The 26,164-nt window shown below is 34.2% G+C and overlaps 6 protein-coding genes and 1 long non-coding RNA gene across 7 annotated transcripts in view; all 7 read right to left on the bottom strand.

Annotated features, from left to right (window-relative positions):
- Positions 1-7,227, bottom strand: part of LOC122529102 — a 9,481-nt gene extending 2,254 nt beyond the window's left edge. The window contains exons 1-2 of the mRNA XM_043654893.1: positions 6,434-7,227; positions 100-864 (exon numbers count right to left, since the gene is read on the bottom strand). Coding sequence (XP_043510828.1) covers positions 571-864; positions 6,434-6,541 — 402 coding nt within the window. The 5' untranslated portion in view covers positions 6,542-7,227 and the 3' untranslated portion in view covers positions 100-570. The remainder of the gene's footprint in view (positions 1-99; positions 865-6,433) is intronic.
- LOC122529103 lies at positions 1,853-5,014 on the bottom strand. Its single transcript, XR_006306744.1, has 3 exons — positions 4,843-5,014; positions 3,816-3,822; positions 1,853-1,862 (listed from the first exon to the last, which is right to left on the bottom strand). It is a non-coding gene; the product is annotated as an uncharacterized LOC122529103 (long non-coding RNA).
- A 7,085-nt stretch (positions 7,228-14,312) lies between the features above and the next one.
- On the bottom strand, positions 14,313-16,693 carry LOC122529121 (zinc finger protein 569-like). The gene has a single exon (XM_043654915.1). The coding sequence runs from the start codon at positions 15,767-15,769 to the stop codon at positions 15,314-15,316; it is 456 nt and encodes a 151-aa protein (XP_043510850.1). The 5' UTR covers positions 15,770-16,693; the 3' UTR covers positions 14,313-15,313.
- A 118-nt stretch (positions 16,694-16,811) lies between these two features.
- On the bottom strand, positions 16,812-18,118 carry LOC122529122 (zinc finger protein 331-like). The gene is made up of 2 exons (XM_043654916.1): positions 17,305-18,118; positions 16,812-17,206 (listed from the first exon to the last, which is right to left on the bottom strand). The coding sequence occupies exons 1-2, from the start codon at positions 17,399-17,401 to the stop codon at positions 16,899-16,901; spliced, it is 405 nt and encodes a 134-aa protein (XP_043510851.1). The 5' UTR covers positions 17,402-18,118; the 3' UTR covers positions 16,812-16,898.
- Positions 18,119-19,063: 945 nt separating this feature from the next.
- LOC122529144 (zinc finger protein 595-like) lies at positions 19,064-22,698 on the bottom strand. The gene is made up of 4 exons (XM_043654959.1): positions 22,626-22,698; positions 22,391-22,582; positions 21,061-21,204; positions 19,064-19,476 (listed from the first exon to the last, which is right to left on the bottom strand). The coding sequence occupies exons 1-4, from the start codon at positions 22,696-22,698 to the stop codon at positions 19,064-19,066; spliced, it is 822 nt and encodes a 273-aa protein (XP_043510894.1).
- A 375-nt stretch (positions 22,699-23,073) lies between these two features.
- Positions 23,074-24,204, bottom strand: LOC122529125 (longitudinals lacking protein-like). The gene is made up of 2 exons (XM_043654918.1): positions 24,119-24,204; positions 23,074-23,528 (listed from the first exon to the last, which is right to left on the bottom strand). Exons 1-2 carry the CDS (start codon positions 24,126-24,128, stop codon positions 23,179-23,181), a joined length of 360 nt encoding a protein of 119 aa, XP_043510853.1. The 5' UTR covers positions 24,129-24,204; the 3' UTR covers positions 23,074-23,178.
- Positions 24,205-24,266: 62 nt separating this feature from the next.
- LOC122529124 (zinc finger protein 429-like) lies at positions 24,267-25,739 on the bottom strand. The gene has a single exon (XM_043654917.1). The coding sequence runs from the start codon at positions 24,656-24,658 to the stop codon at positions 24,296-24,298; it is 363 nt and encodes a 120-aa protein (XP_043510852.1). The 5' UTR covers positions 24,659-25,739; the 3' UTR covers positions 24,267-24,295.
- Positions 25,740-26,164: the final 425 nt, after the last annotated feature.

Below are 26,164 nucleotides of genomic sequence, written 5' to 3'. Positions count from 1 at the left end.
CTACGCGTGCGTGCATGTTGATCGTCGATCGAGCTTTCTTTCGTTTCCTCTAAAAAAAAAAAAAAAAAAAAAAAGTAAAAAGAAAGCGTTGTAACCTACAAAGATACGGAGATTTAGCTGGTGGAATGTCAGCCATTGATTACGACATCTTCAATTGTAGGGTCGTGCTCTGTTCAACCTTAGTTCGATTTTTCTTTCAAAGGAACACTGTCCTCGATCTTGATATTTTAATAGAAGGCCGCGCAACTTTCTTCGCTCCTTTGCGTTAGCGTTATGTCTCCAAGCATGGTTAGACACAGCAATCGATCATTATCTTTGTCGTCAATAAATAAATCGCGGGAAACTTTTTCATCTCGTTTGTCCGATCCTGTTGCCGTTGCTATCGTTGTCATTTTTATTGTTGTTTTTTTTTTTTATTTTGCTTCACCACGCCGAAGGCGACGAATCCGGACAGGATCGTGCCACCCCCTCGTAAATCGTCGCGGACGTGGTAACGGGTGCTGAAGTACGTCGGATCTCGATTGGTTTTGAGCCGGGAATCGGTGGCCGGCCCAAAACCCCTTGACTGTTTCACGATAAATTTCGTTGATCTTCCGCGGTATCGTCAGCCTTCTTTATCGACCTTTTCAGCTTGTCCACTAATCGATTGTGGAATTTATTCAAGGAGTTAGAACTGCCGGTTTTCGGCGGGGACGAGCCGGTACTCTTGCTTGGGCTCTGCAATGAGTTCTGAGATGCCCTCGAGGATGTTCTTGAGAAATGTCGAGAGGTGAGGGGTACCGAACGATGAGCCGGCGACGTCAGAAAGTCCGATCCAGGCGAAGTAGACAACGATGGCCCTTCGGATTTTGAACATTCCGACACCTGCGAACAAAAACGAATCGTTCCCTGATTTAGCATTCACAAAAATCATCAAACGATTAACGCTAGAACTACCGAGGACTAACGTACAAAAATCGAATCAAAGAAATTAGAATACAAGGAATTTATAATACGATAGTGAACACGAATTTTTATTCATATATTTTGCAAAAACAACTCGAATTTCTAAAAAATGTAACACTGTAAATCTGCAAAATTACTCTAAAAAATGACAAATTGGTCATTTTGATCGCTTTGGTAGTTCTAGTGTTAACGATCGAGATGGTGGATTTGAAACACGCACGAAATCTAATACTACTTTTATTTTAGTTCGATCTTTTGATTCGACTTTTGGTTCGTTTTACAGAATTCTTATACACTACATTGTATTTTTACGATTTAGAATTTTTTGAAACAAAAGCAATAAAGAAGTTAGTAATTTTCTCGAAACAGCTAGACTTCCCAATGAAAAAATGCAAAATGATTCTTGATGATTTTATGCTGTTCCAAAAGCAGAGTTCCAGGACGAGAGTTCCATTTTGAGACAAGTACAATATATGCATCGGATAAGTGCAGATAGATACTGTTGCTGGAAAAAACTCTCATGCAGGTTTTGGTTAAGTTTAGTATGAAATTAAATAAAAGGACATTGTTCGAAAGTGCCACATAAACAAACAATAAATCGTGTAACACAGCATGTTGACAAGGGAACTATCTCCATTGCCTTCTTTTTACCGTCCCAATTATCTTATACAATAGGTAATATATGTTCCAGTTAGAAACTTTTATCAAAATGTATAATACTAATGTTAAACTGGTATTTTTTATGTTATTGGTTCATAATCCTTATAGAAATCGAAATACTAAAATATAGATATGAAGGTCATACCGGTATTATATAAAAATACTGGTAAATTTACCTTTATTTACCGGTAATGTTTCCTGTCTTTTGACTTCATTAAAACTTTTAACCAATTGAATTCTGTACATGCTGTCATAATCTTGATTATATTGGCAAAGTTATACCAAAACCGATATATATGTATGTATAATATAATTATCAACGGTTTTCCTATTTTTATTCAATACAATTTTTTTGAAATTTCTTCTATGTCTAATGACCTCGTTTAACTGGAGATAATTTATGCAATGCTTATAAATTATGAGAAAAGATGAGTTTAATGCTGCGATCATCACTGTTGCCGCAACCACGCAAATGATGGAATATTTCAAACATTTCCAACTATACAAGGTCGCTGTGGCGAGAGTGGTGTTCAAGTTGGAAATGAAGTGCAATATAAATAAATCAGTTTTCGAAATCGGTGACAGAAACATAGAATCTCGTCAGCAGAAAATCAAGTACTGAGCGATTCACATAACAAAAAAGCAACAGAGGACAATTTTTGAAATTTATTGATTTGTTACACGGAATCAAATACACGAGGTTCTCTATAGCTTGGTTCATGATATGCTCGCGTAGAAACGACTATTTTTGAAAAGAAATATTTTTAGTATTTCTGACAATATCAATTAATTTTTCGTTACAATGAATTTAGCATTTTTCGTTTCGTTTCATCCTCAATGATCATCTTTGCATAAATCCGGAGAAATTTCCAAAGAGTGAAATTACCAAACATGATTTCACGTATATATCATCAAGAAGATAAAATGTGAATTAAAATATGTATTTTAATTTATTAGTGTTATATATGTACCTACGATTAATATATATTATTTTTAATTATACAGAAAGAAAGTTTCAATTAGCTATCATTTTTATAGAAATATCGAAATAGTACTATTTATTTCCGATTCTCGGTACTAATCTGTAACGATTCATTTCAATATTATATCGGTTTCGGTATAATTTCGTTACTCAATAGAAATCATACCGGTATTTAAGTTCCTAATCCTAGTATTGGACGTACAACGAGGGGGAAGCGATTTTACACGAAAAAAATTAGTCGAAAAGAAAGAACAAAATTTCTCCATTGAAGATTTCGTTTTCAAAAGAATCAAGTTGCAAATTTATGAACAATATTTCAATTTAGCTGATTCTAAATTAGTCAAGAATAAATAATGACCAGATGTACAAAATTGCTTAAAAGTGTAAAATGCAATTCTTAGTGAAATAGAAAAACTATTTTCCTCTGCAATTTCGATGATTGTTCGATATGCTGTAAATTTTAACATTTCGAACAACATTTTTTTACATATAATCGGCGATCAGTCTTACAATTAATTTCCAAGATATTCGCAAAAAAACCGTTGGTAGCGCTACAATGAATTATGCGTCCATAGCAATGTATGTGTTAGTATTGCAGGCCATTTAACTCCAATCTAATTCTTATCTTTTGTGCATATAAACGAAACGCTTTGGGTGAGTTTGATTAAACTGCAGGCACAACTGCATATGCGAGATTATAAGTCAATTAACAACGAATATCATCAATGTATTAGGTTAGATTTAGGCTAATCTGGTCATTGTGAAGCAGCCGGCGTGAAATAATTACTATGTTGCATAAAATAAACAGAACAGATTCAGCAAACAATGTCATTCTCTATTTTGTAACGAACAAACGTCGCGGACAAATGACACATGCAATTGTGAACGAGTTTTCATTGTTCATCAATTATTTGTACGATTCGTAAGATATAATATAAAGATAAAGGGAGCGATGGCAAAGATATGCTAGCTATGTCATAGATGCACACGTAAGGGCAGAATTTAATATCAGCTGATATTAATATCAGCAATTTTTTGCGAATATCTGAAAAGTAGGTCTAATCACCGATTATACGTACAGGAAAAAGTTATTTAAAATGTTGATTTCCACAATATATTCAAAGACACATCGAAATCGGAGGAGAAGTCCAATTTCTTCATAAAATGCTTCGTTTTCAAGAAAATTTAATTTGAAAATTTATCAAGTATTTCTCTTATTACGTTTTACATCATTACTTTGTCGTTTATCACGGATTTATTATAAACTTTTAAACAACAAATTCTATTTTCTTGAAAATGAAGCCATACAAGATTTTATTCTTCATTCTTTACTTATTTTTGCAAAACGACCTTCCACCGACTTCGTCATTCCTCGTCCAGTTCACAACTAGACGAATTCAAAGATAACTTGATAAATCTTCAAACTTAATTTTATCAAAAAAAAAAAAAAAAAGGAGGCTTTAAATAAAAAAAATTCTATTTTTTTATTTTCGTTGCATTTTTTCACACAGAATCATCCGGTTATAGGTTCGATGCTGTATAGCTAAAATTGTGAAAGCAACACGTGCGGGCTGTCATCGATGCTGGATGTAACACGGGAAACGATTGACGGATTGACGATCACAGCTGAATGGATCTTGATCTAACGTTACAATCGGACAGTGATTTGCAATCTAGCACGACAATCGATGCTGCACGTGCGCACGTGCGGCGCAACCTCGGACACAGCGAATTTCTTGCCACAGATGCACGTCCTTTGGTTACGTAGGATTATGTAACTTTCCGTCATGGGTACAATCGGCTCGATTCCTAGCTTCACACGATTTATCTTTACTACATCAATCGGCATTCAACAAGTGAACATTCAAAAAATTCACATTTTCAATATTGACTGTAACGTTCGGCAAATTAAAGATCAATGTTGAAATGAAATTGTGTATCAAGAGCTCGATTAAAAAAACTCGATCAAGCTCGATATACGTGTAATTATCAATTAACGTGGTTTACAGTACATTTCATGCTTATGTTCCTCGATCATCCTTTGCCCGACATCGATATCACCGTGAGTGAAACGGTAACGAATGCGTGTTTCAACAAGAAGATTTGGTTCGATAGATCGTTAATCGGTATGTTGAAAAAAACGTGAAATGACAAAAATGACAATCGGTCTCTGAATCGTCAAAACAAGTACGTATTCGGTATGTATAGCTAATAGCACCGTCATAGTAAATAGCTAATAGCACCGTCATAGTAACACTTAACCGGGTACCTGTTTAGACTTTATTGTAGATTGAAGTTATTTTTAACTTATTCGGTAAATGGAAAATGCATGCAGCAAACTGTAATCAATCTGTTTGCCTAGTATGTTCTCGAAGCAGTATCATTCCGGTAGTCATTCTATCGTTAAATTTTACGTAAGAAGTTTCAAATAAGTAATATTCATTCTGAAAAGTATCAAACTTGGACGGAAATGAAAAATATATCTATTGCAACTAATATGCGCAGATATTTTATCGGACTCATAAGTTTGTGATATTAAAAGTTACAATTCAAATTTCAGTGATTTTTGGTCATAATTTATTTATTGTCCAAGAAAATTCATACTTGGTGCAATTTTAAATATGTAGTGTAAATATACACAAATATTCAAATTAGGTAAAATCTTCAATCAAAGAGTGTGAAGAGTAATCGTATAAAATTTCATAAAAAAAAAAAAATGTTAATAAATTAACGAAAGTTACAACAGAATTCATAGTTTACTTCCTCTTTCTGCAAACTTACAAACTATTGCCGGCTATCAAGGAAAATTCTCTCGATTAAACACCGGCCGATTAAGTGTTAACTCGACATGCGATCAAAATGATACTGCGGAGAAATTATCATATCGAGCGATGTATTACGAAATTGAGAATGAACGTTGCGCAACCGAACGCCGACATAGAGGCATGCCTGAGAATGTCGCTGCAACAGCTCGAAAAAAACCTGGCGTCGTCAAGTTTTCTCCTGAAGAAGCGCGTGGGCAACGTGTTTTCTGCTCTGTTTCCTTCGTCAGCAATACCAGACTGCCGACAATGCGGTTACCTCGCGTATGTGGAGCCTGTGCCGCAATAAACGTCCAACTCTTTCGCATCCGTCGTCAAATCACTTTCGTCGCGCGTAATCGACGATTCGCTTGACCGTGAAATTATTTCCGACCTACGTCGTCGATTCTACGTATATACGTGTGTGTGTATATATATATATGTTTTCAAGCATGCCATGTATACACATACACATATGTACATGGCATGCTTGAAAACATTCGAAATTGAGTTTGTATCACCTAATAACCTCTTGCACTGGAATGACGTGCCACGCACGTCGAGAACTTTTTGTCCCAAAATTACAATATTTTCTCAGTTTTAAGTATATTTAAGTATAACCTAGGCAAAATAAATAATAAATTTATTATTACTTCTCAATAATTTCTATCCAGCGATATACCGACGTATTCAAAAAGAAAGCGGCGAATTGCATACACGGTTTGGTCGCTCGTTATGGTCCGCAATCAGTTGCCAGCGCAATTGGACAAAATGACATTAGAGTCCGAAAGAGACCGATTTGAAGAAATGAATTCTCTAAATACACATCGAAGAACCGTGGAGTATCGATCGAGTTCGTTTCCACGAGATATCGTTGTCTAGCAAAGATTACTTTTGGGAGAGCGACGAATACACGCGTTTTGTTTCTGTTGGATCGAATTGCAAAATGAAAAACACGCCGGGCAAAGGGATTACTGGAAGGCATAACATACATAATTAATAGAAACTCGCTTTCACGCGAATCTTGAACGAATAAAACACTCACCTTTCTACTGCGACAGCCCTGAGGGTTAGAACACTCGGATGATCGCCGACTGCGGTTGGTCTTATAAATGTCCCACTCGTTTTTCATAACGGGCATCATAAACGCCATCTCGATAGCCGGCACTCACTTTGTGACCGAGCACACACTTTTTCTCTCTATTCCGCGGCAAGTCGCTTTCTTTTTCTCTCACCTTGCTCTATACCTAGCCGCTGTCTTTGTCGCTCTGTTTTTCTGGAAAGTTCAAACCGGACGGCTCCCAGGCCTCTGTGAACGTCGACAGTTTTTTTCCAAAAGATTTCGTCGAACCACTTTGCTCTCTCGCTTCACCGGTGTAGGATCGTTTTCTTTCTTTTTTTTTTTTTTCAGTTAACAGAAATTTACGCGTGCAAATTGCTTTGTTATTCTCGATGAAACGTTTTGTCGCGAACTGAATCCAATTTTTTCCCAAATTACGTCTCTGCTTGGAATTGATCCGATTTGAAATTCGCAACGTTCGTTCCGATTGGATTTTTCGAATTGAATAGAACGTTAGCTGTCTTCGACGATAACAATGACTTATCACTGGTATTGTGCTGCCGGTATTGCTGCTAACCGATCCTCCCAGTTGCTGTTGCTACTGTGTTGACTGGAAAACAGCATACACGTCGTGTGCTTTCACGGGTGGCTGTTGTACTTTTCTATTTTTTTTTTTTTTGTTTTTTTTTTACAGTAGTTTAATGTACTGCCTTTTCAACAAAGTTCTCGATCACGCGCGTCCGGTCGATGCAATAGTCTGCTACGGAATGAGCACGCCGATGCTCGTGCGGGTAGGTGTAAAAGATTGCCACGGTGGGGATCAGCGGGCAATCCTATTGGTCCATTCTGAGGCGGGACTCCTACGTCACGGGTTACCATTGATTTTCCAATGTTGATACACACGACAGCATGACGTCCCGGATTGATTTTCTGGCGGCAATTCCTGCTGGATCGCACGTATACATTGCCCCAGACGTATATATACGTCAACGCGCAGGAATGCCTCCAATCTGAAAAGGATTCGTTCCAATTTAATGAGCGCCAAGCTTCCTTCCTGACCCGTCCTCGATATTTTCGCTTCTTCCCGCAAAAATCCCGCTTTCTTCCGCTCTCTCAAGGTCGCTGTAGCAAATACCACCGTGCCAAAATGTAGGTATCCAAATACATAGGTACACGTGCGGTGCACGTTGACCTATTACGATCAGTTTCTGTCTCGTGATATAATTGAGAATTTGCTATTCTTTCGGCCTACTGAATCCTTCAAAATTTCCTGCGCAGTATGGAATATTACCTGCTATACGTTGGTGCTCGTAAACTTCGGAACATAATTTTATCTTAATAACAAAGTGACGTCTAACAAGCCGATAATAATTGTTAAATACATTGTGACGCAAAGAATTGCGTCTCAAAAAATTGTGCAGTATACATTGAATTGTAAAATCAAGTCTACTCAATTTTCGATTATTTTTTAATCGATTAATCAATATGCGATAACATACGACTATATCGCGCGTTTAAACTAGAAAAATGAATTTCGCTGGTAAATTGTATTTAATCGCATTTAATTGTTTTCTATTGATACTTTATTATCAGTTGGTATCGCATGCATATATCTGCAGTCGGTATTGTATCATTCGTTACTCTGTAAGGTATTGATAATTATGTTCGCAGTAAAAATGATGATAACTTATCGTGAAAGCTTTCTATATAAAATACTGTATGAATATAAAAAAAAAAACTTTTTTTTTCATTTTTGGCAATGTTTATATAATTTTTAATTTTATCAAGTTAAAAAGTGATACAATAACGAAAATATGAGCAGTATTTGTATACAATAATGAAAATTTGTCATTTCTGATTCGACTGGAATTTTGAAAATAACTTTACGTAAAAATAATGACAAGGATTTTTGGTAATTTTAAAACTTAAAATTTTATATTGTCACTTTATTGCTACTTTCTGTAATTCTGAAAACTTCTATGTTCTGATCTGAATGATATTTTGAAAATAAGTTTCTTTTAGTTAAAAATAATATCTACAAGAAAGACTTTTAACAATTCAAAAGTTAAGATTCAAAATTTTACAAAATACATTATTAGTTTAGCTTAAATTTGAAGTAGTTTAAACCGGCTGTTGAAAGGATGAACCAACATTGGTACAATCGTACTTTTGTTTCTGCAAAATCCAATTCTAACTCTTCAATCGCTAAAAATTCTTCTCATAAACATTCTTTCATTTAAAACAAATCAGTTTTCAAAATTTGATCCAAACAAACAAAAAAATTTTTCTAAAATTTTGCAATTTTTAGTATTTTTTATTTTTTGAGTTGTCAAAAATTCTTCTTCAGGCAAACGCTGTTTCCATACAAAATGAACATATTTTACTCAAATAAGAGGTGATAAGTTTTCAGAAACTTCGTCAAAATATGAAATGGAATACTAAAAATAGGATCGATCCAGATATTGTATACGTATAATTAAAAGTTTATAAATTTGTTAGCAGTTTAACTTAATCTGATAAATCAATAATGACGAATCATTCCAAAGATATATTAGGAACTACGGATGAGATATGTGCAGAAATTAAGAATGATTATGAACTGTCATTTTTGTAAAAAGTAAATTTATTTTATTTGCAAAGGTACAGGTTTTTTGGTTTAAATAAACGCAGTTCGTTTGCTTAACGCTATTATTGAATAATTGAAAGAAACTATAAGTATACGTCATAACCAATAACTATGTTGCTTTCGTTTTCTCTATAAAAAACAAAAACATTGTCTTTATTCTAACATTTCATAAATTCTTCTTTTCTTAACTGTAAGTACGTCGCGTTCGTGCTTCGGACAATAAAGGAACTGTAAAACCTGACTTATTCTTAGTTTTAACATAATCGTCGACACTATGATAACAATACTATCATAAAAAATACGCTGTTTTTTTTATTAACTCTTTGAAATTTATTTAAGTATCGTCCTCGAAAACTTTAACGAAAGTACGTTCCTAGTCAAAAAGAGAGCACACCTATGCTATTTTTAATTTCTCAGTAACGCATATAAAATTTTATGTTTATAATGAAATATAATATTGTTAGATTACGAACTCAGAATACACCGATCACTGAAAATAAGTTACAATACCATAAAGCTTTTGTACAAGAAGGAAAAGTTTTATAGTAACAGCGAAATGATACTTTTTCTATATGTTTAACTGTTCAGTATTTCAATGAAGTGCTATGTTACATAGATTTTTAAGAATGGTACGCGCAAAAATATTGAATGAATAAAATAGATTCTCAACTAAAGGAACAACATTTATCATATTAAAAATATCAAAAATAATGAATAAAAGTCGTCAGGTAACACACGATTCATTAAAAAATATTGAAAATCATCATTATTTCATCGAGATAAACGAGCTATTTACCATATTGCTTCCAAGTCTTGGTTTACAACGAAGCAAATTATGCAAGCTGCAATTGTTTTGAGTCTGCTGTATGCTATAGTCATATGAAAATATTAAGAGATTGAAATAACAAGTTCATTGGAAGAAATACTGAATGAGAAGAAATTCAATCTTGATGGCCCAGAATATTTCCAATATTTCCAAATTCGATAACAAATGGTCGGCGACAATTTAATGATTTGGGTCGCTATCGGTTACTTTGGTAAGATAAATTACAAATTGGCGGGAAAATGAATAGTGCTAAGCATTTAAATTTAATGAGAGAGTAAATGAACAACTATGCAGAAGATTTCTATTTAGATTTCATCTCTGAATATACATATATCTTGAATCTAAATCTCTAAATTTCAAAACTTAAATTTCATTTCACTTCAGCAGGATAATGTATATATTACATTTTACATATTGTTCTACTTTGCCGTTCTTGGAACATTAACATAATTGAAGATTTTTACAACTCATTCAAGTTATAAATTCAAAATTATAAATTATATATTTAAAATTATAAATTATTTTGTTTTAAAATTATACATTTTACGTATAGATACATAAAAATGGAAAACAACACGATAATACACATTAAAACATATTATTGTACAGGAATGAAATAATTTAAGTTAAAAAAAATTATCTGATTGTATAATGAAAATAGAAAATTATACATATTATTCTTAAATCCATTCAACAATATTCATTACTATCATTTTGTACTAGGTATAGAATAATTTTTCCTTGTTATGCATGAAACACTATAACTATTCTTTTCAATAATTCTGAGTTCGTAATTTAACAGTGTTATTCGTTACAAATATAAAATTATATATATATATATCTTTCGAAGAAATTAAAGATGCTATCTTTTTAACTGGGAGTGTATACTTACATTGTGTCATCTTGTACTTGCAGTGTTAGCATCGTCGCGACTAGACTTTCGGAAGCTCTGAGACAAGTTGCATTTTCTTACAAAGTACTCGAAAAGTAAGCAAATTTAATATTACAATAAAATAGTTATAGTTTTCTTTCTTTCGTACGCATATTATAAGAGAAGCGTTTATTAGTAAATACGTTTCGTATGATCTGTTATTTTAAATAACGTTTTCAACATTTAATCATTAAACTGTTACGAGCTTGTTTTTCTTGAGCGCTATCGTTCAAGAATGCGCATTAAATGATATTTAACTATATTTCACTATCATTTCCATAGGAAAGACTTATGTATATTGGATTACAATATCGTTATTCTGTAAAATCTTCTTTTTCACGAATTAAAATACATCTTCGATTATCAGATCATCTTGATGCTTCGTAATCACGAACAAAGAAGATATCTCATATTCACACAATGCCATAAATGAGTTATATGGCCACACAATATTGTTCGTGCAGCATTATGGACGAGATATCTGGCGTATTCTTTTAATAGAACGAGATTCAAAAGAAAATCACTGTATATCATTTAATAGATACAATTAAGACACAATTTATGTAAAAAAATTAGTTATTTTTTGTTACAAATTATCTTGTATCATTATATGTTGCTCTTTTATATTATAAAAAAGAAAAAGAAAATGAATAAATTGTTCCTAAAAATGACATATCTTTCATTTTATATCCATTTTATATCGAAAATAAGTTACTCGAAACGTCGAAACCTCGAAGTCCAAGAAAGTTTCAAGTTTCAAGAATTCGAAACATTCTTGTATTCTTTTCGTGATTCGAAACTTTCGAAAATCAGACAAGAAGAAGTATAAAATCAATGAACAAAGAATCATTTGCAGCGTGAATAAAGAATCTTTGATTCATATGTATTTCGAATATTCGGTATAAGATACTTCGCGAACTTTTAATGATTGATTTTTATTTTCAAGAATATAACTAGATGTACAGGGTGGAAAAAAAGTTTGGCTATCGTAGATGAATTCTACACCTTCGATTTGATGACCTTGAATTTCAAAATCAATATTTTTTTTTTTATTGTATTCTATTCATTACGAAGATAAAACTTTTCCCGTGAACTATAGGTCGTAACCTAACAGTTCCCTTGAAAAATGGCCAAAAAGTTTCTTGCAATCTATGGTTTCTCGGAAAAGTTTTACCTTGAGTAAAATAAGTAAAATACAATGCAAAAAGAAGTCTTGATGTTTTTGACCTTGAAATTCAAGATCAAGTTCAATTTTGCGGCTAGTTCTTGTATTTCCATCAAATGAAATGTATTGAATTCATCTATGATAGTCAAACAAACTTTTCTTTCCATTTTCTATAATCGATCGTAATTTTAGAATGATAACATAAAATATCCAAATCAAAAAAGAAATTTTATTATATCACCCATCAACGGTATACTCTGAAAGACTTTTCAGTACATTCGGCACTATAATCGATAAAAAAAAGTAGATTAAATCTAGAAAGAGTGTTCTTAATTATAATCTGGATTATTTTAGATATTTTTGTCTGCTTTTTTTTTATTTACATTGTTATTTGTTTTTATTTATACTGTTTTTTTATTTATATTGTTATGTTTCTGTTTGGCTGTAGCCAATAAAAATTTATATAAAAGTATTAACTCAAATTTTTAAAAGAAGAAATTCCTTTTACAAAATAAAATCTGCACTTTAAGTTTTGGGAGTTTCGAAACCTCACAACGTTTTAAATTCGAGTTCCGAGAATTTTAAAAATTAGTTTCGAGGCTACCCTTAACTGTAAAATTTCACGAATTGAATTTCTTTTTTTTAAAGCAGAACTCTCGTCTTAACAAAGAGATATCTCGTCTACGAACAGAATTGTGTCGCGAAATAACTCGTCCCTGACATCATACGAGTGATATCGTATCACGAGATACGTCCATGGCTACGAAGTGGTCAACGATACGTTCAATGACAGCAGACATACCATTTTCAGTGCGTGGATCTTTTGTAAAACATAAAAACTAGGACATATCTTTGGCACGGTTACGAGGTATTTGCAATTGGTTTTCAAAACACCTATCCATTTGTATAGTTCGATGATTTTTAAGCTAATTCGCAAGAAGCACCGAATTATAAAAACTTGAGACGGATTTGTTTAGGGCCAAGTGGCTTTTCTTGTATACTGTTCCAGTCTCTCTCTATGCAAATAAATATATCTATCCTGTCTATAGTGTACAGTTATGACTTACATGCTAGTAGATATACAATATATTGATATCTCTCTTTTGGCACAGACTGGACAATCACACCGATCACAAACGGAAAAGTACTCTAACTTTGAATAAATAACTTTGAATTTCTTAGATACCAACCCGACAATTTGGTTACTTGCTAATTCGAAGTCATTGTTAGTTAGTTAGTTTTTTAGGTACTTATATACACGGTACGCATAAAAAATAATATATTCTCATAGTGAACACTCTTTAAAATAGCATTATCATATCATTTGAAGAAATGAATTTGATATTTAATTCTCGAATCATACCGACAGACATCTATTCGCTTTACAATTTCTTTTTCTTTTTTTTGTTCTCATTAAATGCCCCATGTGTTTTATAATTTTTTACAAAACTGTTCTTTCTTTCTAGAATATTGATATTGTAAGCTGGAGATGGTTAAGTACCGGTCCGCGAACCCCTACTTTCTTGATCGCTAGTGCTATCTCCTCCACCACTATTGAAATTTTCTCGCCGTGAATATGAGCCTCATTCTGTCAGTCTGTTGATTTCTTTACCAAGCAAGTAAAGAGATCGATGCAATGGGGGAAATAGCGCTCGCGATCAAGAAAGTAGGGGCAGGGAATCGCGGGCCGGTAGTTGACCATCTCTGATTGTAAGCAATTCGAAAATAGTATTATAAAAAAGAGACTTATAAAATAATAGTATCTCGCGTAATCTAAATATGCGAATTCTGTACTACGTTCACAACGAGAAATGATTATACATGTCATTTCTTAGAAAAATATTTAAATTGTGGGAATAAACAAATTATGGGGATAAACACATTGCGACAATGTGTCTTCTTTTGACTAGTTAATAAATAAACAATTTAACGAACAATACAAACAATAAATAAATAAATAAATAAATAAATAAATAAATAATTGAATATTCAAATTACTACGTAAAATATAAAAATAATCAAAGATTGTACATAGATAAAAAGGGAACAGAGGGAAGGGAGTATTTTAATTTCGTAATTCAAACGTGCAATTCGAATAAAGGTGGATCCTCTGATGGTCCCGCAAGTGATGTCGATGCTTGAACCGCTTCTTACACCAGGCACATTGAAATCTTGGCCCAACGCCGCATTCTAGTCGTAAATGCCTGGTTAAGTTGCATTTGTGGGAATAAGTACGACCGCATTTTGGGCATAAAAATGGTGGCCCATCTTCCAAATCCTTCAGCATGTTCCAAACTGCAACATTTTTTTAAACACACGATGAAACAATTGTCTTGCATTTGCGGTGCAAGCGAAGAACAAGCATTTTACGGTAAGATAATATTAACACCTGCACGCTCTTGTTTCTATCCATAAACGCTAGGACGAGGTATATACACGTTCGTGTTTACATATTTGGTAAAACTCGACGGATTCGCCCAGGCGGCACCAGTAGAAGCGTAGCGTGCAGATCGCCCCGGAGCGTAAGTGTTAATAGTGGGAAAGGATCATAATAAGTTCGAGAATCTTACATCGAGCCATGCTATTGCAAAACAAATATGTTTTTTTTCTTTTCCTCTCGATAAACGTCAAATTTCGAGAATTGTGCCGAGATCGCACGCTCGTGCAGAATTACGTTCACTATGAATAATCTATCTGACAAATCACAAGACACCTCTGGCATGCAATTATTAATATCTTTATAGAGAAAGAATTTGATCATGGAATATATTGGTTCTCAAGATGGTTTCCCAACAATACAATTAAAAATATTTATAAAATGAATATTTATAACAGAATGGTCTTCATATATCCTTATAATTCCTATTCGTTTTAATGATACGATAGTTGGTAATACAGGAAGATACATAATGCTTTTATAAGTATTGTAACTTTTCGTAAATGTAAAATATTTATTTTCGTTATTATACAATTATGAGTATTCGTTGATATCCACGCATAGGCGAGCCTTTTTTCTATACACGTATACTCAGACGAACTTTTTCCCTTCTATTATTTCTATATACATTTTTGTATATACATGTACAATAAGAATTTATTAATTTAATTTTCATAAATTTTACCTATATTTCATCTATCTTACGTTCTCTTTACTTTGTCACATATGTACCTTCTTCACTACAATTTTAATTTTTATCGAATTAAAACAAAAAAGGAAAAAAAACAAAATAAATGGCAACGAATATAACAGCAAATAATTTCAGAGATCATTGGCGTTTAAAACTTTCGTTAATATTTATGTTGACTGATCATAGTACTTAAGATTTATTGTGAGTTTTCATATGTAAAACCAAGTTGTGTTTATGCTTCGATTTCTTGTGACATATGGGACATTCGAATTGCGGCTCGACACCACATTCGAATTTGATATGTCTGTTCAATGAGTGAGATCTTGTATAAGCGTTTCCACAACGTGAACAAGAGTAAATCAAAGACTCGCGGACACTCCCATTCGCACGATCTCCCATCACCGATGGTTTGTCATATCCATTCTTCGGCATCTTCATTGAGGCAATGAAGTCGTTTAGACAATTCCCAGAATGCTGTACCTTGCCCGAACAATCGCTAGTCTCGGAAACTGCCTTCTCTGCCACTTGATTTTCCGCCATCAATTGAAGATACAAGCTTTGGTATTGATAATACCATTCGATCCCTTTATTTGGCGAGTACTTCCGTTCTAGAAAATAGATAATAAGATCAGTATCGTTGTACATTGTCTCTCATTCGCTTCCGACAACTCGCATCAATGACCAATGATTATCTCGCTAGTTGTTCAAACAAAGCGACAAGAAAAGGCGGATGTACACAGAGCATGAATCGAGACACGTTTGATCAACCACCGGTTATGTGAGAACGATTATCAGTTTTAAGTCACGAGCTCTAAACCTCTCTTTCCCACTTACAATTTTTGTATATAAATCGCATTGCGATCGCAGTGCTATTCAGACATGGAGATTCAACGAGACATGAAAATCATTTGAACACATTTGGTTCAGTGTCCAAATATCATTAAACGCGGCTTATTTTCAAGACTTCGTTATATTTATTCCCATTTTTGTACGTCACAGATTATTAAGAAAATGTGAAACCTGTTTTCATAAAATGAATAATGAAGATGAAATTGATTTTTCCAATTGTAAGTATTGATACATGTACGAGGTTTAGGTTGGTTCATTACAAACAAGGCTTGATGTTAAGTAGCATGTTAAGTTTTCACATAAGCAGCCACACTTTCGTTGCAACATTTAAAAACTCGATCGAGATTTTTCTATCTTCTGTTTTCAATTCAGTTTATTTCCAAAAATGGAGAGCGATGCTGATTCAGATACAATGTTTAGCAAGCAGATTGATAACAATAGATCAATAAGACAATAACTTGCAATTTATTAGAATGTTGCAATTAAATTAAAATGATACTGATATTATCAACAAAAAAAAAAAAAAATAATGATAGTTGTGATTTTCAATATTTATTAATTCTTATATTGATTTCCTAGTATTTATACGATCAGGTATCGGAATTTAGCGTTACGTAGTATTTACTTACACGCTTATAAATATAAATCGATTATAAGCTTCGCAGGAATTTCCAAACATTGGTGGAAAATTTAATCGATCCGTATTTGCCGAAAAAAAGAAATCGGCAACGAAAGAGACTTGTCAAACGTCATAAATAATATTAACAAACATATCCTAAGGCAGTCTTATTACATTAACATTCTGAGCGCATTGAGTATTTCCACGAGGAACATCTGGTTTACCTTTCAAAAAATTAATATAAAAATATTCTAAAAATCATTCGTCAAACAAAGATCACTGAAGTTCATAAGTTTAATGATGACTTCAATCATAACGATGCTTCGGTAGTTTGTGTCGTCCCTGATAATGTTCATTTAACTTGTACTGGTGATAAAACTTTTTCGGGCACAATTTGCAACAGAACTTTTTCTCTTTGTTACCACATTCGACTCTTTGATGCCTTAACAAACTGTCTCTCCACTTGTACCTCTTGCCACAACCGAAACAAATATTCATCGAGTTGCCGTCGTTGCGCAAATATTTCATTTCATCTTGCGGTAAATTCATGCCGGGCATGTAAGGTTGAAGTCCCGATGACAAACTGTATGGTAGATGTAACGAGAAGCAGCCATCTGAAATTCAAGAAACAGATAAATTGTTTAAAAAGCATTTCTGAATTGTTATACGAAAGCGAATAATAGCGAAAGGACTTTAGAAGCGTAATTCGAACCTTTTAAAATACAGCCAACTCTCGACTCAATACTATAAACGTTACGGAAGCATCGAATGATCGATACGCGTGGTGTAAATCCAACAAGTGAACACATAATACTTTATTCTTTGATCAATTTTACAGTCGGTTTACTAAAATACCGTTTAAAAAATTCTCTGCTAAATGAAGCACTCAACAGGTGTAATAACATAAAGATAAAATATTGAAACAACTTTATTAAATGAAAATAAAATCCAATAAATTGTACATACGTACAATAACTTGTGAAGCGAACTAAACTGAAATGAAAAATAGACAGAAACAAAGAAAATAGTTCTAAAAACTAATTTTATCGTGGTTTACGATTAACAAACCTAATTCGTAGAATCACGATTGAAACATTTTCGTTTTAGGAAGAAATACAGAATGCGTGGATTCATTTCTTACTCTTGTTACATTCGATAAAGTGATGTTTCTTTTTTTTTTTAAATTGCTACTTCTACTTTCAATTGTGTTTTCGTATAGACATCGATTATTAATATGATTCCATTATAGTGCAAAGCTTAAAATACGTCAAATATACGCACGTTTAATCTCTTGCAAACGAATCAATTTTTGAATTCACAATTTACAACTATTTAGCGCTCATTAAGTTATTAAAGTCCGATTAAGACTGATTCGACGAACTTTATCCAATGTAACTATACAAAGAATTTTTATAAAGAACTAAGAAAATTACATAATAATATCAATAAATGGTGCATACAATCTTCTGACACTTGAAAATTATTGTTACACATATAATCATGTAATTATGTGTTAACTTTACTATATAACGTGGAAACAGAAATATTATTGAAAATATAAAATGTCCGTACAACATCTGACTGACAGCCAAATCGCTCGATGGAAAAGACGCGAATGCAAAAACAGAAACTTAACACATTGCAGATTCATAGACGGTGATAAGCATTAACGTGATTTCGCAGTTCATAACGGTACTTGAACTTTCTGTCACATAAATGACAAGGAAATTTTCTCTCCTTATTGCCACAGTCGACTCTTTGATACCTCCTCAACTTATCCAACCATTTGTATTTTTTTCCACAATAAAGACACACGTGTCGTGGTCCAGAAGCAGTCGCACACTGTTCGTTCAATTCACGATGTTGATTCATACTATTTCTCAACATCGTTGACTTTTCAATTTTCGAGACATGCGTTTTATCACGGAAGTACGAGGTGTCTTCACCAATGCTACAAATCTTTCTCTTCAACATCCACAATGCGTTGTCATCTCTCGTTTCTTTGATACCTGTTGAAAAAAAGTTCAATGGCAGCGATCACATTCCACAAAGTGCAACAATGCGACAATTATTGTGACTCGTGTAATCTAAAAGGTAATACAATCACAAATATTTCAATGTTTGTTCGATGTTTAATGGACGCACAAATATAGATACAAATACATAAAACGTTTAAACAAGTGCAAACATGTTCGTTAAATCATACAAGTCTCGCGGAACGAAAATTCAACGAACAAATCCCTCTTCTTCGTTCTCGGAATAGAGAAAAAAAAAGAAAAGACGAAAAGAAAGACAGAAATGTATCAAACGTGATCCGATTAGTTTCCCCTCGATAATTAATCTAAAATTTAAAAATCTACATACTTCAACGCCACGAATGATTAACAGATACGACGCGACAAATAGTCCCCGAATAGTCTTAAAGTAGGAAAGTTTCTGCACTGATTTCTTTTTTTTTTTTTTTTTTTTTATTAGGTGGCCGGCTTGTCGGAGGCTGTAGACGCGCTCTCTTTGTCGCCGCAAACAAGCCGTTGATGCCTCCTCAAGGTATCCAGCCTTTTGTAACCTTTGCCACACTGATTACAATAGAACTTCTGCCGATGTAGCCACTCGACTTCCTCCTGCAGCTTCTCCAACGAAGCATCGCATTTCGCTTGGTGTCGTTTCAGACTGTCCATTCGCGTGTAGGCTCGGTCGCAACCGTCACATCGAAATTGTTGGTGAGACTTGACGTTTTTCCGGAGGACACCTGTCTCCACGGAATTCAAGATGGACGAATCGCAGAGCAAATAATTCATTGGCAACTGTCCGTGAAATGAGATTTCACAAACCTCAGCGTCGTCCTCTTGGTCTTTCTCTGAATTGAAGTTCTCCGACTTCTCACCTGCAAAGATACATGCCTTCGTTACAAATGAGAGTTCGCGGGCATCGTGCTACGCTAGTTTTCCTCGGAAAGGGAAAAAAGCATGCATATGTTGCGTTATAGCCAAATTACCTTGCGTTCATTTCGCTTTTGAGCAAAAGCTTGAGATTCGTGACTATTTGCTGATTATAATGCGAACAATTTCATTAGTAATCGATCAAAGGCAATTATGAAACGAGCGTTCTTTACCGAGAAAATCCTTCGAACAGATGGGCGGAGTTTTAAAAGGTGTCATTTGAAAAACATTTTATTCAATTTCGAACATATGAAGGAAACATTACTTCATGAACATTACAGCATCTTCGGCATACATATTTACATACGTACATAGCGCATAAAAACGAAACTTTTGTTTTGTCAAGAATCATAATGAAGTTCATGTCATTCAGAGTTGTTCGTTACAGTCGTCATGTTCCATGTTTACTAGAGCATTAATGACGTTGTAGATTTTAATCGTTCAATTAATAGAATTTCGTTGAAATTTAGAATGTTTCCTAAAGAATAAGCACCACTATACAGTACGGTGCCATACTTTTTCCGAATATACGGATAAAGCTGCAAAATGTTTTGCCATAATCATGATCTATAATGTGAATTATCTTGTAATTTTTCATCTTTCTATACATAACACATTCCTAATTGTTTGAGTATTAAAAATTGTTGGAAAAATCTTATTGAAAAATACCAAGTATGACGATCGCGCTTGCCTTAATACAAATAAAACTATACTTTCTGTTTGCTTAAAATATTTTTATAACAATAATTCTTCGAATAATTGAAAATAATAACAAATAAAAACAAAATTTATTATTCATATGATTAAAAAAAGGTTTCGAAGAACAAATAGCAGAATCGCGTGTCCAATGCAGTAGCACATTTTGAAACGAAATTTGAATAATACAATCGCGCTGCATGGCACTCGAACGATTAATGAGAAACACTTATAAAAATGGTATATGATTTAACGATTTCTGGATATTTCGGATTTTTATGCGCATAGTACATATGTTATTTGTACGATGTATGTATGTAGATAATACATAACAGGTACATAACACAGTGATACTTAATTAAAAAGATGAAAATGTTAAATTTCTAGGAGGTGTGTATGTTGTTTCTTTTCCCTTTCTTCTCTATTCTTTCTTCCTTTCTTTCTCACTTACATACATGCTCTCTCTCTCTCTCTCTCTCTCTCTCTCTCTCTCTCTCTCTAACGAAATAATTCATAAACACTGTGGTAACGATCGATAAAAAAATAAGAGATTTTTACTGCGACCAATGACAGAGATGGGAAACAGGCGAAAGAGAAAAATCAAAGTCTAAATTTTTTTAAAGAAAGCTCTCAATATTTGTTATACATGACGTTGTCTTATAACGTTTGCGATTTTAAAAAGAGAGTCGAATGCACCGATTTCACGTGAGAAATCAACGAGAGCGGCTTGGCAAACTTTTTGCCGCAAAAGCGGCAGTACATTCTGTCCCCTTTCACTCTGCAATAATTCTTCTCGTGTCTCCGAAGACTGTCGAGCCTCGAGAAGCTTTTGCCGCATTCCTCGCAGATTACAGTCTTTGCAGCCTTCTTTCGTTCCGCCAAATCGTAGCTGCTGGCAACGAACTCGAACAAAGTTTGCGGCTCCTCGTATTCGTTCTCCTGCTTCACGAACCAGTCGCTCAAGTCCGCTCGTTTTCCTGCGAAAAACGAACGGCTCGCGTTAGCAAATACATTCACGTTGAGTTTACTCGGTTGATCGTATAGAACAGGACAGCACATGCACCGCGAGGGACACAACAATTTCGGCTGCTGCTTGGAAAGCAGTAACCGCAATATAATATATAATTTCATAAATGCCCATGAAACTTGTTGTTCATTTTTTTTTTCTGCAATGCTGCAGCAAACGCCGTGAAACACACACCTTTCTTCGTTTTCTTTCATTCGCGTTCATGCTTTATCCACATTCAAAGGATATCCAGATAAAACGTGTTGTTGCAAAGCCAGATATATTTATTAATCGAGCGTAACAAAATTGGAAAATATGTTTGCATATCTTCAATCAGATTTAAATATGTTTATTCGATTCGTTAAATAAAGTCTAGTATTTCTACTACATATAATTTCTTGTAATGCATAATTGTAATATTATTCGACAATAATATTCGGACGATAGGTATCATGTGTGTTTCATATATAATACTTAAATTCCTGTGAACACCACGAAACTCTGTGAAGACAGAGTTTATTCTCATCTCGGTGAACAATCAACGATACTGCTTTGTACGAGAAATAGGATACTCGATGATTTCTCCAAAAAACAAAAGCTCAAACATAAGCGAAGATAGATCACATTAGTAAAGAAAATTAGCGGTTATAAAAAAAAAAAAAATCCTTTTGTAAGGAGCAGAAGCGAACATTGTGCCATCATGTCAGAAAGCGTCTTTCCACCCGAGGCCCGGAGTTTTTTTTACATATATACATATATATGTAAAACTGTTAGTTGACAGTTCATGCGATACAAATAAATTATAATCGTCGATTGTAGTCTAATTGCTAGAATAAAACGTCGAATAAATAGTCACACATAAATTCGTATATCATATCAAACGATAGACAGATTGATAAAATGAAAAGAGAGATGAATTACGGACTATCACTAGATCACTGACTATTCAACCGTGACCGGAAACCGGTTTCCTTAACTTAAACATACATACAGAGTATTTTCTGCGATTGAATGCGTGCAACGTTTGACGAAAATTTGATCTCGATAGGTGAAGAATACGGTAGGATTATCGAGAATTTAAGGAATGGTGTGTTTGGTATTATAGTGATTTGTTAATTCGTATCTCCGATAAAACTCTCGCCGGCATATTTTGCAACGATGCTTGGGTAATTTTCCGCATTCAAGTCTTTGATGCCTGCGAAGATTCGCCATCCACTTGTATCCTTTTCCACACTCTCCGCACAAGTAGTGTTGCATAGAGGCCAACGGTGGCCTAATCATTTCCGGAATCAGTTTGATATCCTTGGATTCGAAAGCCTCGAACTCGTTCATCAGGTCGGAGCCGATTTCTGTAATACGAGAAACATTAGATTACTGCGAATTGACGATTACCCAAATCGTAACATAATAGGAAAGGAGAAAAACGTAGGAGAAAATGGCAAGAATCTAAAGAAACTGGACACATTTATATTTGTTGATATATATATCAACAATAGATTGCGACAATTTGCAGAATTCACGAGCGTTTTAATTATCAGTAATTTTATTAAATCGACCTTATTAATCGAGTCACTCAGAAAAAATACATTTTTCCCTAATGTCTGTCTACGAATAATGTGTGGAAACGATGTACAATCTCAAAAATGATTAACATAAGTTGATCCCTTGCGCTGGGCAACTGATTGCGCGGACCATAACGAGTGACCGAACCGTATACAATAATTCGTCGCTTTCTTTTCCTTTCAAACTCGTCGGTATGATATCACTGGATAGAAATGATTACGAAGTAACAAACTTATCATTCGTTTTGCATATAAATATACATAATATATATAATTGAGAAAATGTTGCAATTCGAGAGAAAAAAATTTTCGACGTCATTCCAGCGCAAGAGGATTTAAATTATCTTGGTCCGAGAGAATCTCGCGGAATTTTGGCATGAAACCTAAATCAAGTCTGGATGATGAGCCAGCAAGTGTTCTTTCAGTCTGTCACGTCTGTAAAATTTTCTCGAGCAGAAGTGACACTTGTTTCGCGCTTCCTTGTTGCCGCATTGTAGCTGATGTCGACGTAAACTATACATCCAGGTATATTCCCTGCCGCAAAGCGCACAGGTGAAAAGCTGCTGCGGTTGCAGCTGTTGCTGCTGTTGCACCGGCTGTTTCTTGTTCGGATCGAGCACAGGACACGGATAATAGTATGCGTCATTGTAGTTCCTTTCTTTCAGCAACGAATCGTCCACCGAGCCGCTTCGATAATCGTTCAAACTGATCCAGTCGCTCTTCGATAGAACACCTGTCGAAGCAACATACTCGTAAACAAGCAGTATTCGAAACAAAAGGGGAAAATATCTCGGGGGCAGAGAAGTGGTTTCACGAAAAAAAAGAGGCTAGATAAAAGTATATAATTACGTTTCGAATGATTTAAGTAGGGAATCAAGAGAATTGCATTTGGTCCGATGCGAGCTTGAGAAATACTAGAAAACGGCCGCCGTTTCGATTATACGTACATGTGTTCATATAATTGTCTTTGATCGTTCACATTCATTTATTTGTCAATACATATAAAACGGTGATATAAAGTTACGTTACGATTGAAACATATTCTTTTTTGGTATCCGTTCCACCGAAACAACGTCGCGGAATGTAATGGACGAGATACTAAACGAGACATATATGTATTCTTTTTTTTCCATACGATTACATTCCGTTACCATCCTCGTCGTTAGCTATTAAAAAACGTTATATACATTGCGGATTAATAGTAAGTCTACTTTACAGAGAGACATATTACTTGGCACGAGTGAAAATCTATAAAAACAAAGTGACAAATAATCAAATTTGTTGATCGTAATCGGATCTAAAATTGAGAATTTAAAAACATACGTTTACACATGTGTAAAGATTCGAATTAACAACGCAGAGGTTTCATGACATAATCCACGAGAAGGAGAAGATCGTTGGTGAAAAGAATACGGACAGAGTCGGTGAAGATGATGCACTTTAAGACATTCGCAGAAAATGATCGCTTTAGCGCATTGTTGCAACGCGACTGTCGGGTAGCTACTCTCGTTCCTCGGCGAATATCGGCGAGTCGCCGCTCTTTTGAATAATATGTCGCAATTTTCTCTGGCATCCGATGATGTGCGAGTTCAAGACGAATCTGTGCTTGAATCTTCTTTCACATATCGGACAAACCTCGCAAGGTACAACGCCGCACTCGAGTCGTTTATGACGACTCAAAGACGTGGTGGCTTTGTACGTTTTCCCGCATCTATTGCAAATGTACTTCGAACCGGTATCCTTCGGATCTTTCCGTCTTTGACTCGTCCTGTTCGGATCGTAAGGCATGCTCGGGTATGGTAATTGACGCCATGGTTCGCTATTGTCCTGCGGTCGCTGCTGCACGTCCTGAGAGAGCAGCATTGTCACCAAAAGTCCTGAAACGAAATAATATATCCGTTAGATGCCAAGCTCTCGTCTTCTTCTTGTTATTGTTTCGTCCTTAACGAGATGAAAGGGAATACATTTCCCTCGGATTCGAGAAATTAAACGAGCTTTCGGTAATTGCGATGCCCCTGGGAAGTTTTTCGTTGCAATCGGTGCTTTTGAAGTGTAAAGAAGATGGTCAGATCGACAGAGGAGAGGAAATAAAGATGAAATATGAGCGGAGGTGGTCTCGTAAAAGCAAGCAAAAGAATAATAGTGTTATTCAAAGTTGAAGAATTAAAACGTAAGAGAATATGGTATTTTACATTATTGATGAAACATGTCTCTATGATGCTTTCTTACAAAATATTAAGCAGGGGAAACGATCGTTTTATAGAGGAAAACACGTATTTATTTAACTGTGTAAAAACTATACAACGGTGTAGTTGTGCTTTCATGTCAATTCCTTCGATATTCATTCGATCCGATCGCATTGATTTTTTTATCAAACACAAACTCCCATCTTTCTTGCTTTCTCTGCTTCTCTCTCTCTCTCTCTCTCTCTCTCTCTCTCTCACTCGCTCTCTTTTTAAAAAATGATCAAATTTCTCTATATCTAGCTTCGATAATTCGATAGTAAATTGCACCAATTATACCATATTATAAAATTACAATTTTGAAAGTCGATCATTATAAATAAACTACGTATAAAAAGATAAATATTTAATATTGCTATCTCTCCCCTGGGAAAGTCTTATCATAATTTTCTTACGCCAATGTAACGAAATTTCGAAATACAATCTTTTTCCAACTAAATTGGAAGTCTTGATTTTCTTTGTCAATATTACACTTCTTATTCGTGACAAAGTCTTTTTGTCTTGGTTCGAAGTGCTATCATTGTCTTTCACAGCTCTGATGTCATGCTACGTAGTATGTACATACTATATAGGCTGTTCCATCGATAGTAGGATAACTCACCAAACTGTGATTCCTTATGAAAAATATAAGTAGAACAAAATTGTCTGATTTGAGGCTTTTCGAGAAAATCGAGTTTGGAAACTTGTCAAGGCAGCGAAATATATTCAAAATGAAACATATTCTTGAAAATGAAGCTTTAAATGGAAATATTTTATTCCACATTTTTGACTCATTTTTTTTTTTTTTTCAGCTAGAGCAATCTTTTGTTAATTATTTTTCTTTTCTGTCACGTCTAGAATTAAATTCTCAAATTCAAGTATACTTAAATAATAAATTTTCAAACTCGATTTTCTTCAAAGTAAAACCTCAAATAAAAAAAATTTTACTCTACATTTCCGACTTGCTTTTTCACGAGGAAATCACAATTCTCTGGTTATCACTGTTAATGGAACACTTTATATATACATCGAATTTCAACAGATTTAATTATTTGGTTTTCTGCTTTCTTTTTTTTTTTTTTTTTTTTTTTTTTTTTTTTTTTTTTTTTTTTTTAGTGGATCTGATATACAATGTCACAATTTATAT

The sequence above is a fragment of the Frieseomelitta varia genome, unplaced genomic scaffold, assembly GCF_011392965.1.
Source record: "Frieseomelitta varia isolate USP_RPSP 00005682 unplaced genomic scaffold, Fvar_1.2 scaffold_279, whole genome shotgun sequence".
NCBI lineage: Eukaryota > Metazoa > Arthropoda > Insecta > Hymenoptera > Apidae > Frieseomelitta > Frieseomelitta varia.
Note: the sequence above shows the minus strand (reverse complement) of the source record. Positions and strands in the feature narration are given on the sequence as shown.

What these genes read in the sequence shown, in the direction of transcription:
- LOC122529121 (XM_043654915.1), bottom strand. Translation starts at nt 15,769, where the DNA reads ATGTACAACGATACTGATCTTATTATCTATTTTCTAGAACGGAAGTAC.
- LOC122529122 (XM_043654916.1), bottom strand. Translation starts at nt 17,401, where the DNA reads ATGTGTTCACTTGTTGGATTTACACCACGCGTATCGATCATTCGATGC. An exon ending in AGTTGGCTGTATTTTAAAAG is followed by an intron (nt 17,207 to 17,304) that starts GTTCGAATTACG and finishes CTTGAATTTCAG; the next exon opens with ATGGCTGCTTCTCGTTACAT.
- LOC122529144 (XM_043654959.1), bottom strand. Translation starts at nt 22,698, where the DNA reads ATGTGTCCAGTTTCTTTAGATTCTTGCCATTTTCTCCTACGTTTTTCT. An exon ending in CCTATTATGTTACGATTTGG is followed by an intron (nt 22,583 to 22,625) that starts GTAATCGTCAAT and finishes CTCGTATTACAG; the next exon opens with AAATCGGCTCCGACCTGATG. An exon ending in CGGAAAATTACCCAAGCATC is followed by an intron (nt 21,205 to 22,390) that starts GTTGCAAAATAT and finishes CGTTTTTCGCAG; the next exon opens with GAAAACGAGCGGACTTGAGC.
- LOC122529124 (XM_043654917.1), bottom strand. Translation starts at nt 24,658, where the DNA reads ATGCTGCTCTCTCAGGACGTGCAGCAGCGACCGCAGGACAATAGCGAA.